The sequence below is a fragment of the Acanthopagrus latus genome, chromosome 7 (assembly GCF_904848185.1).
Source record: "Acanthopagrus latus isolate v.2019 chromosome 7, fAcaLat1.1, whole genome shotgun sequence".
Lineage (NCBI taxonomy): Eukaryota > Metazoa > Chordata > Actinopteri > Spariformes > Sparidae > Acanthopagrus > Acanthopagrus latus.
The window spans coordinates 1286169-1300249 of NC_051045.1; the positions used below are offsets into that span (position 1 = coordinate 1286169).

The following is a 14081-nucleotide window of genomic DNA, read 5'->3' on the forward strand; positions in this document are numbered from 1 at the left end:
GCAGAACCAGAGAGGCAGATTCAACTGGTCACCGTTACTGCCTGCATGTATGCAAATACAGATATTCACATGTAAATAACCGTGAGAACACAGACATGTAAATGTTTTCCTGTGCACACATTGCAAACACATTTCAAGCAAATGACTTGACTTCTGAACTTTACACCGTCGGCTGCAGTAGAAACAACAATGAGAGTTCACATCGGGAGAAAATCAACAATCCTGCAGAGCGCTGCACAGAGAACGATCTACTGCCCAACGTCAAGACAACCAATGAGGTCATTGTTGATTTCAGAAAGAAGGAGGCAAAGACACACAGTGGAGCTGGGCCGAGCAGCTGAACAGTTACCATCACTGACAACCTCGTCGTGGTCATCACACATTATTTACTCAACATTTCCTTAAGCAGCTAAAAGCTAGCATAGGCTCTAATGCTTTATATGACAATCAAGGCTAATGCAACTATTCACACTTTGCTTTCAGTTTGCCTGGATCGGGCTGTATGATGACCTGGACAGCTGGAGGTGGTCACTGTCAGACACCAGGATCTACAAAGACGGGGAGACTGAGTTCAGACGATGGTCGCCTGAAGAACCAAACAACGAGAACGGTGGGGAACACTGTGTAGAGATGTATGATAACGGACTGTGGAACGATGTCGGATGTCACAACCTTATTAAGGCGGTCTGCATGGACGTCAGAGGTGAGGATGTGAAGGAGTGAAGTTGCAAATGTACCAGTTTGGTGTTTGACCTCTCTGCCTCTTTGTCTCTGGTTCCATGTATGTCATTTAAAGCAGCTCGGTGTGAAGTCTGCTTTCACTTTGTAACTTAGCTTTTCATAAATCCTTTATTTTACTGATGTACTTTCTTACATCTCCGGGGGTTTATAGTGCCGTGGGTACTGCCACAGACACAGCGTGGATGGATAACTGAAGGTCACGGTTTGTCCCTCTGAACATCTGTTTTCAGGGCCGAATGTGACGTTTGTCCACACTGAAGAAAAGATGAACTGGACTGAGGCCCAGAGCTACTGCAGACAGCACCACACAGACCTGGCCAGTGTGAGAAACATGACAGAGAACGAGAAGGTAACAGATGAATGGAGCGACTGACACTGCAACAATAAAAAATGAATAGATAAATGTAGACGTTAATAAATGTTTCTGTTATTAAATCTGCTCCTGTGTGTATTTACCTTTGCAGTTATTTCACACATTTATAAAATTTTCCATTTTATTCATTTATTTGCTCAATTTTAAATGTATCTCTGTATTAGTGTCTTTATTCTCTCCCCTTTGTGTTTAAGCCTTTGGTTTGTGACATGTCTGCGGGATGTCATGTTCACTGGGGGTCTCTGGAAGATGAAGTCTCAGTTCAGTTTGGATCTTTTGCTTTTAAAAACCTACCTGGCACTCAGGCGGGTCTCTTGACAGCTACGGTGGCTGGAATAATTCTGATGTCGGGCTGAATTTGATGACGTAACTGTTCACACATGAGAGGAGCTGTGTTGGGGGGTCGAGGCCTCACTGATCACGGTACAACCTTTATCCACTGACTTATCTGTTGTAGAGGAAACAACACTGAGACTGAGAGTTTCCTGAATGACAGCTTTAATTGTTGCTCAGCTAACATTAGTTAGCAGGAGCTCCGTTAGCCGTTTAGCTCCTCTCACTCTGCTCGGACTCGGAGCACCGGGCTCTGTGGAGTTTTTCAGCTGTCACTCTGGGTGTTGCTGAGTCGATCCAAGCAGCGCCGATTTGCATTACCAGTTTAACCAGGCCTAGTCGGGCCATAGTGTGCCACCACACCTCCAAGCGGGCTGCACCGACCCGTGACGACCCCTCCATCTCTCTTCAAACAGGCCTGTGTTGTGAGACTCAACTCATGTCTGTGGAGGAATCCTCAGAGAACGGCGTTTCTTTAGTTTGTTGTGTTTTTTTCAGTGGTTTTGTAGCTTGTTACTAAATCTTTGTGTGTTTGCCTCTTCCTGCTCTGTGTCACACCGAAGCTGGGAGAAAGAGAAGGTGTGTGTTTCCCTCCTGGGCCAAAGTAGTTTGTACTCGACTTGTTGACTTTCACCAGCAGTAATGAAGCTGCTCATGGGAGACTTCAGCTCAGTGTTGAGAGGCTGCAGCTTTATTTACCTACAACTGAGACCTTCACTGGACATTTAACTGGCTGCTGCTACCTGCCCTCTCTTCCTTCTCCACTCCGTATGAGCTCACACCCTCCCCTGTCTGTATTTCATTTCATAGGAAAAGTCTTCCACTGAACTAGTGGAGCTATTTTTAGAGTCTATATTTCCATAGAACTGACAGGAGGAAGAACTAGATATGGAAATCCCCCCCACACCGGGCTGACTGTGCCAAAATGAAAAAAACACAACATTTAGTTTAACACCTCTGGTACAGGAGCTTTGGACTGACAGGTCAATAACAGGCATCAATAATAAACAAATAATTCAACATTTTGTTGAAGTTTATGTCGATGATCGATTCTGAAATTATGTAATTTCATAGACAACTGGCTGTTTCGTCGCCTGATAATGGAAGAAATGAAGGATTGAGAGCTGCTGTTTGTTTGTACAACACCGCTGAATACACAGCTAGTTAGCTAATGGTAGCTAAAGTTGCAGGTAGAAGTAGTTAGCAGTCTCCACAAAATATGATTCAGATCAGAATCCTGGTCGGGGCGGCTGTTATTTTGTTTTTGTGTCATCTGGCTGAAACCAATCCAACCGATCAACAACGTTATTTAGAAACGCAGCCCTCTTGGTGGAGGTAACACATGTGTGGAAATACAATAATGAAGACAGAAAATACAAATAAAGACATTTAAAAATGTAAAAAGGGAAATTGATGTGAATACAGAAGGAATCAACGACAAAAGCAAATGTCAGATTTAATACAGTAATTCATGTCCACATTTACTTTTGATATTATTTTTGGTGCATTTAATGTCATGATGATTTATTTTTTGAGCCATGTTTTTATTCATTTCTTTGTTTTTGATTGTGGCAGTGCCTGTCCTCCATAACGGAGTTGGCACCCGGAGAAAAAAGCTTCTGGATCGGCCTCTTCAGAGACTCCTGGAAGTGGTCGGATGGGAGTAACTCCTCATTTCGGTTCTGGAGACAGACACCAAGGGAACCTAACAACAGACATGGGAAGGAGATTTGTGTGGCTGCGAACTTTAACAACACTGGAGAATGGGAGGACTGGATCTGTCACCTGAAGAGAGCATTCATCTGCTACAGTGGTGAGTTTTCATTCACGATTCGCGTGTTTAAATGACAGTTTTTCACGTACAGCCAAAAAACTGCTCAAAAGCAGCAAATGAAGAGAAAACGAACATCAGTAAATCCAGAGTTATGGGTAGTAAATAGTTTCAACATCCATAATGTTGATAATGTTCATGGAAGCGTTTGAAGAAGCAGCGGATGGTAGTTTGTGTTGTTGGAGTTATGGCATCATTCATTAAGACGGGCCCATGCTAAGCTAAACTAAACTGAACTAAGGTTTTATTGGACCCTAAAACACCACCCACATGTTAAAGAATGAAAATAGTTTTCATTTTCTTTTCTTTTTCTTTTTTTTTTTTTTAAAGTTTCTGTTTCAAAGCAAGTGGTGAAAGTGAGGCTGCTGAAGAAGAGCTCCTCTCTGGATCTGGATGACCCTGCTGTGATGGAGGACATCTTGAAGCAGGTGAATTTGTCTAATTTCATACATTAAATAAACAAAACAATCAGGTGATTTAGCCGACCGTTGAGAATGATGTAAAAGTGCAGCGTACATGTCATAGTTATTTTTTGTGTTTTAAAAAAGCAACAACACAAAAAAAGCAAATTGTTGAATCAATAATGTAGGTAATAATGCTGCTAACACAGAACGCAGGGCGTTTTGGAGATATTAAGGACAGAGAATATTTTGTATCTCAGCTGAAATGGAGGCTGGAGGACCAGGGGGTCAGTGAAGGCATCAGACTGAGCTGGAGGAAGCAGTCAGATGGAAAGATCTTCCACAAGGAGGAGGAGACAAAGAAGAAGAAGAAGACCCGTCCAGAAGAGGACGAGCTTTAATGTAGAATTACTACGTCCAATTCCGAGATGGGTTTTTTTCTTGCTTCATCCTTTAAGAAAGAATAAGTTTCCACTTTCTTAATTCCCATCGTAGATTTTATTGTTTTGCTGCTACAGGATGAAGAATCGTCTTTCATACGATTCTGAGTGTAAATAAGCAGCAGTGCTTTGAGATAAATGCTACTGTCAACATGCTAACACAGTCACACCGGCAATGCTATATAGGCTAGTGCTCACCATGTGCACAACTGGATACTTCACCATGGCTTCACTGAGGCTCATGGGTATCGTAGTATTTAGAGCCATCTGAAAATGACAGATGAAACCAGATTTCTTCGAAACAAAGTCAATATCATTGACTTAGATGTTTCTGCTCTCATGCAGTGGACGAGAGCAGAAACATCTTCAAGGAACTAAAACAATTCCAGTGGCTGTGATACAGCACTTAGCGTCTGTGATTAGCAGTAGTGTCGTTTCACACTGCCACCTTAAATAATAATCTAGGTACGAGTCAAACTAATCTTGAACTGCCTGTGGAAAGACTGAACATGTAGGGTCCAGTCCTGATTGGAGCTCCCAGCCTGTCTGCACTACCTAACCAGCCCAGAGACACTGGAGGACAGCCAAGGACTACCAGGACCACCAACATCTTAATTCCCAACTGTATGTTCAGTGGTTGTCTGATGTTAACGGGTTGTGCTCGTCTTTTTCTCATGGTTGGTTTGTAAAACAAAAAGCCAGCGATGGAGATGACACAGGTGGACTGTGGGACATATTTGTCCCGGGAAACACTCGGACCACTTTATCTGTGTCTGTGGGCTCATCAGGTAGAGCGAACAGGCCGGGTGCTGGAGCAGTGGCAGGACAGCCTGATGGCAGCCCTCCCTGCAGCTTACAGGGCAAACCTTACCTCAAAACTGAGTGTTTTTGAAGCCACGTTAAAAAAAATTCTTGTTTAGGGTCACCAAATTCCTCCGACTGGACTTCCAGGTGGGTGACAAACATGTTTCAAGACAAAAACAGCTGAGAGGGTTTTTGACAGATCTGCCAACACTTAATTCTTGTTTTTTCCATTAAACAAATAATTTCCTGAAACACTACCTGTGGAGTAGGTGTGTTCTTTTCATGAAATGCAAATAGTTGTTCAGAGGATGTCAAATGATTCTGAGGTGCTGTGAGCTGTTTCAGCTGTTTCAACAGATGCGAGTCTGACAGCTCACATCAGAGTGAACAGGGAGCCGGTGAAGATGGACGTGGTTCTTCTGCTCGTCTTGGCTGCATCAGGCAAGTAGACTTCATTTGACAAATGGTTGGATTGAGACCTATAGCACAGGGACCTGTAAGGTGTAAAAGCCCTGCCACCTTCACCTGGACAAACAAGTACATTGCAATATTTGGTAAAAATGTGACGTGAAGAAGTTTTAATCAGATAAATGGACTTAAGGTGTCTGCAGTAAAAATTCCCCTGACTGTTTGTAAAAGCAGCACATCACTGTTGGAGCTGCTGCAGGTGGACACACTCTGAACTGTTATTATAAATGTATTGTTGTATTCTGTTTTCAGGTTTATCATGCTTTTAATGTAAAATGTTGATCTAAAAAACAATTAAATGTAATTTAAATGTTCATCTGAACACACAGAGATGTGATGTTTCAACAGTCTCACGTTGTTCTGTTGTCACTACAGGGCTGAGTGCCGTCTCATCACAGCTCCGTCGTCAGTACCATTTTGTTTATGACCAGAAGAACATGACTGAAGCTCAGAAGTACTGCAGAGCAACATACACTGACCTGGCAACTGTCGACAACATGGAGGACATGAAGATCCTGAACGACACAGTAGATCAAAGCAAAGGGTCTATTGTGAGTTCACTGATGTCTTTATTTCATCTCAAACCATTTTCAACAATCATGTAAATGACGCAGGTTGAAAGTTTTGCACTTCCACATTGGTGTAAAGTCAGTAGATACATTTCAAGAAACATTTAGAGGTTCTGTATTTGTACTTGACTATTTCCATTTAATGCCACTCTGAACTTCTACTTGTAAGCAGCACTTTAATCTGGTGTCTGATGAAGCTGCAGCTTGAATTTAAACTTCTCCTCCCTCTAGAAAATGCCTCATATTTATGTTTATAATAAGAGATGAACTCACAGACTTTATGTCTACATGTCTATATATGGATACAACGCTCATCCCAAACAAGTTGGGACGTTGTGTAAAATACAAATTAACCAGAATCGGGGAATGTGATCATTTGTTGACCCTTTTGGACAAAAACTCAATTTAAAACAGGACAAAGACAATTTATTTATTTCATGTTGAACTTCACTGGTTATTGTAAATAAAGGCCTATTCTGCAGCACCAAACAAACAAATTGGGAGGGGGCAACAAAACACTGACAGTTGTTGTGTTGGAACCTTCCACAGGTGAACAGGTTCATCAGTAACAGGTGATAGTATCATCATCAGGTATGAAAGGTGCGTCCTCGAAAGGCTCAGTCGTCCACAAGCAGGGACGGGGCGAGGTCGTCAAACACTGACTGTAGAAATGATTTTACTACATGAGCTCAGGAACAGCAGAACTGAAGTCAGGTCTTTGTAAATGTTTGCGTTGTGTCTTTATTCTACACAGCGTCCCAACTCTTTTAGAATCGGGCTGTAAAGTGTTTTAATATAAAATTCCCTGGTTGTGTTTCACCAGACTGAGTGTCTCTGTTGAGCTGCAGTGGATGGAAACACAAGGAGTGAATGTTGGATTAGAAAGCCTGTTGATTTGTGTCACTCAGACTGCTGAAGCCTCAGATTAACTTTTGAGTGTATGTTGTGTTGCTGTGTAATAAATGTGAGGCTAAAGAAACAAATACAAAATGCTGCTTTCAGTTATTCTGGATTGGGCTGTATGATGACGTGAACAGCTGGAGGTGGTCGCTGTCAAACACCAGCTTCTACAGAGACGGGGAGGCCGAGTTCAGACTGTGGCAGGATGGACAACCAGACAACTATATCAGTAGACAGCACTGCACCGTGATGATTAATGGACAATGGAACGACTATGATTGTATGGCTCGCCATAGGTCGGTCTGCATGGATGTCAGAGGTGAGAATATTAAGTAGTGAAGTTTAAAACACACCAGTTCAGTTTGTTGAGCTCTCTCTCATTATTTGGGCTGATACAGGATCAGTCAGTCAAACTTTATTTACAGCACCTTCCATCAAAGTTAGTACAATTCAAAGAGCTTTTCAGACGACTTACAAGCCAATAAGGCAGCAGTTAATATTGATGATGTGACAGTGATCAGATGAGAATGAGAAAAAACATTGTCGGTGATGAATGACTTGTTTGGGTGGAGCAGATAGAAGAGCGTTGTAATCGTCCATCCTGCTGGATTTAAAGACACGCTTCAGTCTCTGAGTCACTCAGACGGAGACGTGGCCGCAATTCAGCTGTTTCACATAATAAAACTCAGATCTGACTGCACAGCCCACATGAAAGTAACTGAGTACATGCACTCTGTTAAAGGAAAGAAAAGCTGAAAACAGATTTGTGTATCAGAAGGTTTCTCCTTTCTTTCCTCTCCCATCAACCATGTGACGACCCCTCAGATGTACCTGGTGACCCTTCAGAGGGCCTTATGTTTGTGTTTCATACATCTGAGAACATTTTCACATGTAGGAAACATAATGTGTGAATCTATTAGATGCAGATTTTAAGCATGTGATTATAAATGTGGAGAGACGGTGAAGAAATACTCAGTAACATTTATTAAGATGATCATGTCTTCCATTTTTATTTTACAAAGTCATTAATTCAGTGGATTTATGATGCTGTGAATTCTGCCACAGACTCGACATGGATGGTAAACTGTATGTTATAGTTCCTCTGCACAGCACTGTGCTCTGTTTTCAGGGCTGAATGTGACGTTCGTCCTCATCGAGACTCTCATGAACTGGACTGAGGCCCAGAGCTACTGCAGAGAACACCACACAGACCTGGCCAGTGTGAGAAACATGACAGAGCACCAGAGGGTAGCGGACCTGGTACCTGCAAAACAGATAGCCTGGATCGGCCTTTACAGAGACTCCTGGAAGTGGTCGGATGGAAGTGACTCCTCATTTAGGGACTGGACTCGAGGTCAACCTGTCAATGATGTTGGTAATGACGCTTGTGTGGTGGCAGACTTCAGCAGAAGTGGAGAATGGTGGGACGATCCCTGTGGCCGGAACAGACCGTTCATCTGCTACAGTGAGTGTTAATGTTTGATGAACTACTATTTATATTTGGATTCTGGTTTAATTTAGCATCAAATCAATGATAATGTAACAAAACCAACAGAAAACATAAAGTTATGGACAGAAAATAAAATGTAAACACTCCTGATGTTTATCATTGACATGAAGTTATTTGTAAAGTTATCAAACAGATGCCACAGATGGAGGATAGAAGCACAGTTTCACTGTCAGTGTTCAAACTGATGAATGTCAATATTCATCTGAACAGATGTTTTGTAGTTGTAGAATGATACAACAGTGATGTAACAGTATGAACGTGCTGTGTGTTTGAATACAGCTGCAGTTCAGACAACAAGCAGCAGCAGCACCACAACATCCAGCACAACGCAGCCTGACACCTGTGAGTTCTGTTTTTTCCAATTCCTAAAACACAATTTTGCAACCTAGGCTGGTTTTATCAAAAGTACTTAACACAATTCACAAAACCACACACCCAAACTGCAAAATACCTCATATATCCTGCAAAATGAAGCACTGCAACCAGAACTACATATAACATTATCAAAATCAAACTTTAGCACCAGATGGCACACACTTCATTCATATTACCAGATTTTTGTCTATCCAGTTACTCTGTTGGGCATAATGAAACACACTCTCATCATCAGTATGCTTTGCCATAATACTGAAATAGTTCAAATTGTAGAGAATTCTTCAGATTTTTCACATGCACAGAAACATTTGCAGATATACACACATGCTGTAGAAACATTTTTTTAACATTTTTCACAGTTCAGTGCAACATATGCACAGCAGAGATGTTTACACTGGAGTGAACAACATGCTCACAAAACAGTTAACTGAAAAAAAAAGTGCAGAAAAAATATAGAAAACAAAGAGGCAAGAAAAATAACTAGGCAGCATCTTGCTGGACAGCTGGGTCTGTCCACAACGCCTCGTCCACATCACAGGCAGTAGCTTCTCTTGCCAGACTTCAAGGGAAGAAGCACCTTGAGTGTCTTATCCATCCCTGAATCGCACCCACATCAATTTCATCACATGCGTCTTCCATAACCTGCACAACAGGCAAGCGCACGAAGGGCTGCCGGTCATATACCTTCCACCACCATGGTGAGTATGTTGGGAGGTACTGCGCAATGGTGGGTGGTAAGCAAACCAGTTTTTGGACTTTGGGCTGCACGATGAAAGCTCATGTTGTCTCACGCTACAACGTACCAGTTTCTTTGATGGTCTGCATCATTCATACGCTCTGCTGGTATGAGAATGTTGTGGAGTCTGTCCAGAAATATGAGAATGAGCTGTGTTGTATGGTCTAATGTTGGCGTGATGGTGGTGGACACCATGCTTATTGGAGATGGCAGAGCACATTGTGATATTCCCACCACGCTGGCCAGGAACATCTATGATGGCTCTGTGGCCAGTGACGTTTCTTCCCCTTCTTCCAGTCTTTGCTAGGTTGAACCCAGCCTGATCTATAAAGATGAACTCATGTGAGATTGCATGAGCATCCATTTCCAGGACTCTGAAAACGAAGAACAGAAATCAGTCAAATGGTGTTACAGTATCCAGTACACTGGGAAACAGTGTTGTATGTATTGTACTGCAGTCAGTATTACACTTACATCCACATGCTCGTCTGAGCTCTTCGTTTCTTTCAGAGTTTTTCTCAAAAGGCACCATATAAAGTTGTTTCATTCTGATTTGGTTTCACTTGAGACTGCGAGCCAATATGGACAGACTGACTCGTTGAATGTTGTTGAATATGGTGTTGTCTTGGATGAGGCGGCTTTTGAATTTCTCGTTATCTGATTTCATTATTTTCCAAAACCGAGTTTACAGTGGCAGCTTCCTGTATCCTGGTGAACATTTGGCCCTTCCTCCACCATGGTCGCGTCTGTCAGTCCTTTAGAAAAACAAAAAGACCAAAATTTAGGGCTTGGACAATGTAGCCTAAAGATATCCCCTCCACAGTAGAGTAAATTGTACAGGAAACTTGTACAGTTAGTGTCAGCTGATACACTATGACATGGGGTTTACTACAAGGAAGATTTCTTTGACCCTGGCAACACATGATGGCTGAAATAAAACCAAGAGAAAAGCTATGAAATGAAGAGAATAGACTATTGGAAATAATTTAATACATATTCATGGAAAAAAAATATATTGAAACATTGTGATTCTGATAGTGTTTAGGCCAGCAGAGAAGGTCTTGGTGGCCCTGACAGCCCAACACTGTTCTCACCCTCCCTCTTCCTCTTTCTCTCTCTGCAACGTCTTCCCTTGTTCTTATTGTTAAAAAAAGGGGGGGGGGGGGCTCACCTGTGGTCTTTTAGTGCTGACTTCCTGACTGAAGTGGTAACAGTTACAGTAACAATTGTTTTGCCAGGTGGCACATATAGTGGCCAGTTAGCTCCTGTAGTGTCCTTTTGAATGGCAGTGTTTTGAAATGGCAAACATGTGACTTTATGATTGTTGGGTCTCATGCAGAGAACTGTGTTCAGTGCATTTAAAAAGTGACATTGTGAATTGCAAAATGTGTGTAAAGCAGAAAATGTGTTTAAAGTTTTGGAGACTTGAGAAGTTTTGCTCTCTGTGCGTCAGTTTACATATGTAATACATAATGAAATATTTTACTTCAGCTGCAGTCGTAAATCCAACTCCTCATCATGCTCAGGGCACCAAATGGTGAGAGCCAGCCCTGACACAGATGGAGGATAGAAGCACAGTTTCACTGTCAGTGTTCAAACTGATGAATGTCAATATTCATCTGAACAGATGTTTTGTAGTTGTAGAATGATACAACAGACTGAATGCAGTGATGTAACAGTATGAACGTGCTGTGTGTTTGAATACAGCTGCAGTTCAGACAACAAGCAGCAGCAGCACCACAACATCCAGCACAACGCAGCCTCACGCCGGTGAGTTCTGTTAAGTGTATGTTACTGTGGGCTTTGTCTTCATTACATACATATTTCACTTCAGCTGCAGTCATAAATCCAACTCCTCATCTTGCTTAAGGCACCAAAATGGTGAGAGCCAGCCCTGACACAGATGGAGGATAGAAGCACAGTTTCACTGTCAGTGTTCAAACTGATGAATGTCAATATTCATCTGAACATATTTTTTTCAGCTATTACTACAAAGCAAGTGATCAAAGTGCGTCTGGTGAGAAAGGACTCCTCTCTGGATCTCAACAACTCTGATGTGATGGAACAAATGTTGAAGGAGGTAAATCATGTTGGACCTTTCTAATTTTATACACAAACAGAACAAATACAAATAAAATCAGACTTTATTGATCCCCCGAGGGAAAACTCAGCAGACCAAGAAACAGTGTGAAGAGGCAGGAAACAGATCGACATGACATGAGCTGAGCATCGTGTAGGAAGCTGTGCACGTACATATGTGCAGGATTAAAGAGTGCAGTCGTGCCACTCTGCAGGCCGACTGAGGCAGAACTGTGACTCGTTCAGAGTCGACGCTCAGCACAAACTTTACTATCAGTTTTAGAAAAGCCAGAGCCTTTACAACAGAAGAGAGAGGAGGAGAAAGTCAGAAAGGACAACAGGCCAACAGGTCGACGCCATCTTAGGGAACAAAACATGTGAATGTATAAATGAGATGCAGAGAGCTCCTAAAACAGAGGAAGATATAAAGAACAATGCAGAATGTAAAATCTGTATGTGAGTGATGATGCTGAGGAGTTTTTATCAGGTCCAACAGAGGCTGAAGGACCAGGGGGTGAAAGGAGACGTCAAACTGAGCTGGAGGAAGCAGGCAGGTGGAAAGGTCTTCCACGAGGAGGAGGAGGAGACAAAGGAGAAGAAGACCCGTCGCAAGAGGGACGAGTTTTAAAGGGGCACTACGTAGTTTTGGAGAAGAAATTCAAACTCATAATTTTCATGTTTACAATATTAATGAGGTAATAATACAAACTCAGAAATATTTATCTTTTCCATCAGTGAGTCAACAAGCTGTTCTCAGAGGAGAAGAAGGTCCCAGAACACTGTTTGAAGCTAGAGAGGTGGCAGGGTCCGCCACATATAAACAGAGTAAAACAGTATAAACTGTGTTTTCCTTCAAGGTCAGTTTGTTTATTCAGTTTATTCAGTCATGAAAACAAAGAGAGTTTGTTTATTTAGTTTGTTGAGGCAGAAAAAAAATCAGCCAATGAAGATCTTTCTCTGCTCATTAACATTTCTTCACCAAAACTACAGAATGTTCCTTTAATGTTGAATTTCTGTGATTGTTCCTCAAAGTCCTCATGTAATGTGTCAGAATAGACCTGCAACATGTGGATGAATTGATCAGTCACATGAACTATTTTGATCATCAGTTAATCCTTTTAGTTATTTGTCAGCTAAACAAACCAAATATTCTCTGGTTCTAGCTTCTTAAATGTGACGATCTGATGTTTTCTTTTCATATATGATCATAAACTTAATATATCTTTGTGTTTCACACTGTTGGTCGATTATAACAAGGCAGTTAAAGTGATCTGATTGGGCTGTGGGAACTTCTAACAGACTTTATTCGCTCTTTAATATACTGTGTGATGAGATAAAATACTGTGTGATGAGATAAATGACTGCAGGTTAGATAAGATGAGAGTCGACTGGAGGAAACTGCAGTGAAGAAAACATTAAAAAGATGAACTTTAGTGTTTGAAGAATCTTTAAAATGTGTTTTCATGAGAAAAGAAAGTCTTTGTTCATGTCAGAGTGATATTCAGCAGCTCAGCTTTCAGTCTATGGAGCCAATCTGTGTGTATTTACAGCAGCAGCCTCTGGTTGGTTGATTCACAATGACTTTGATGTTGTTGCTCCAGCTAACAGGAGCTAACTGGCTAAATTAGCACTGGTTCAGTTTGCTAGTTGAAGTGAGGCGGGCACATGTGATTGGCTGATAGATGACGGGGGCGGTGACATCACCACTGTCAATGAACTGTGAAGAATGACAGAATGAAATAAAGTGTGTCCTTATAAAAAGTATGAAATTAAATAAAGTGTAGTTTGAGAAAATGTCAGGAAGAATTCAGAGTTTTTTTAAAGTCTCTAATGAAATGAATATAATATCCAGCTGATGTTTTTATGAGCGTGATGATGAATTAACATTTCATAATGAGTTGAGCTGAATCATTTCTTCACTTGTTAAACTGGGTTGATTGATGAACATATTCACCTCCCATAACAGCCTCTGTGATCTGCAGCCTCCTCTAGATTTACAGCTTGCAGAGGTGAAATGTAACTGAGTACATTTATTAAACTACTTCACTTGAGTACAAATTAGAGATACTTTTATTCAATTTGAGTCTTTGCATGTTATGCTACTTCATACTTGTACTCCACTACATCTCAGAAGCAAATACTATAAGACATGAATGCAGCAGTGATATTAATCCACAAACATCAGAGATTAAAACACTGACAGGGAACGTTTTACTGCACTGTGACTACTTTTACTTTTCATACTCAAGTAAGAATTTTCTTTCTTTTTTAATGAGAGAGGGAGAAAATGGGAGAAAAAAAACAACATATATAAATATAACATACACATACATACAGTATGAGGCCTTGGGGGGATCATAGTCATATTATAATAACTATAATAATCGTAATATTGATGATATAAAAGTAGTATTTTCTAATAATATTTACATAATTTTACTTAATTAAGAATGCCTGACTCTGACTTGTTATGTATTCCTACAGTGTGTTAACAGTGAAGGATCTGAACACTTCCACCACC

The 14081-nt window shown here is 41.3% G+C and overlaps 2 protein-coding genes across 2 annotated transcripts in view; one reads left to right on the forward strand and one right to left on the reverse strand.

Annotated features, from left to right (window-relative positions):
• The window catches only part of LOC119022489 (putative C-type lectin domain family 20 member A), an 826153-nt gene that overhangs the window by 394314 nt on the left and 417758 nt on the right, over positions 1-14081 (reverse strand). The gene's annotated exons all lie outside the window — the stretch shown is intronic.
• LOC119022462 (macrophage mannose receptor 1-like) overlaps positions 1-14081 on the forward strand; it is a 409060-nt gene that overhangs the window by 4428 nt on the left and 390551 nt on the right. Inside the window, exons 3-11 of the mRNA XM_037103392.1 lie at positions 484-703; positions 972-1090; positions 3023-3260; positions 5281-5364; positions 5767-5942; positions 6963-7179; positions 7990-8325; positions 8650-8712; positions 11189-11251. Coding sequence (XP_036959287.1) covers positions 484-703; positions 972-1090; positions 3023-3260; positions 5281-5364; positions 5767-5942; positions 6963-7179; positions 7990-8325; positions 8650-8712; positions 11189-11251 — 1516 coding nt within the window. The remainder of the gene's footprint in view (positions 1-483; positions 704-971; positions 1091-3022; positions 3261-5280; positions 5365-5766; positions 5943-6962; positions 7180-7989; positions 8326-8649; positions 8713-11188; positions 11252-14081) is intronic.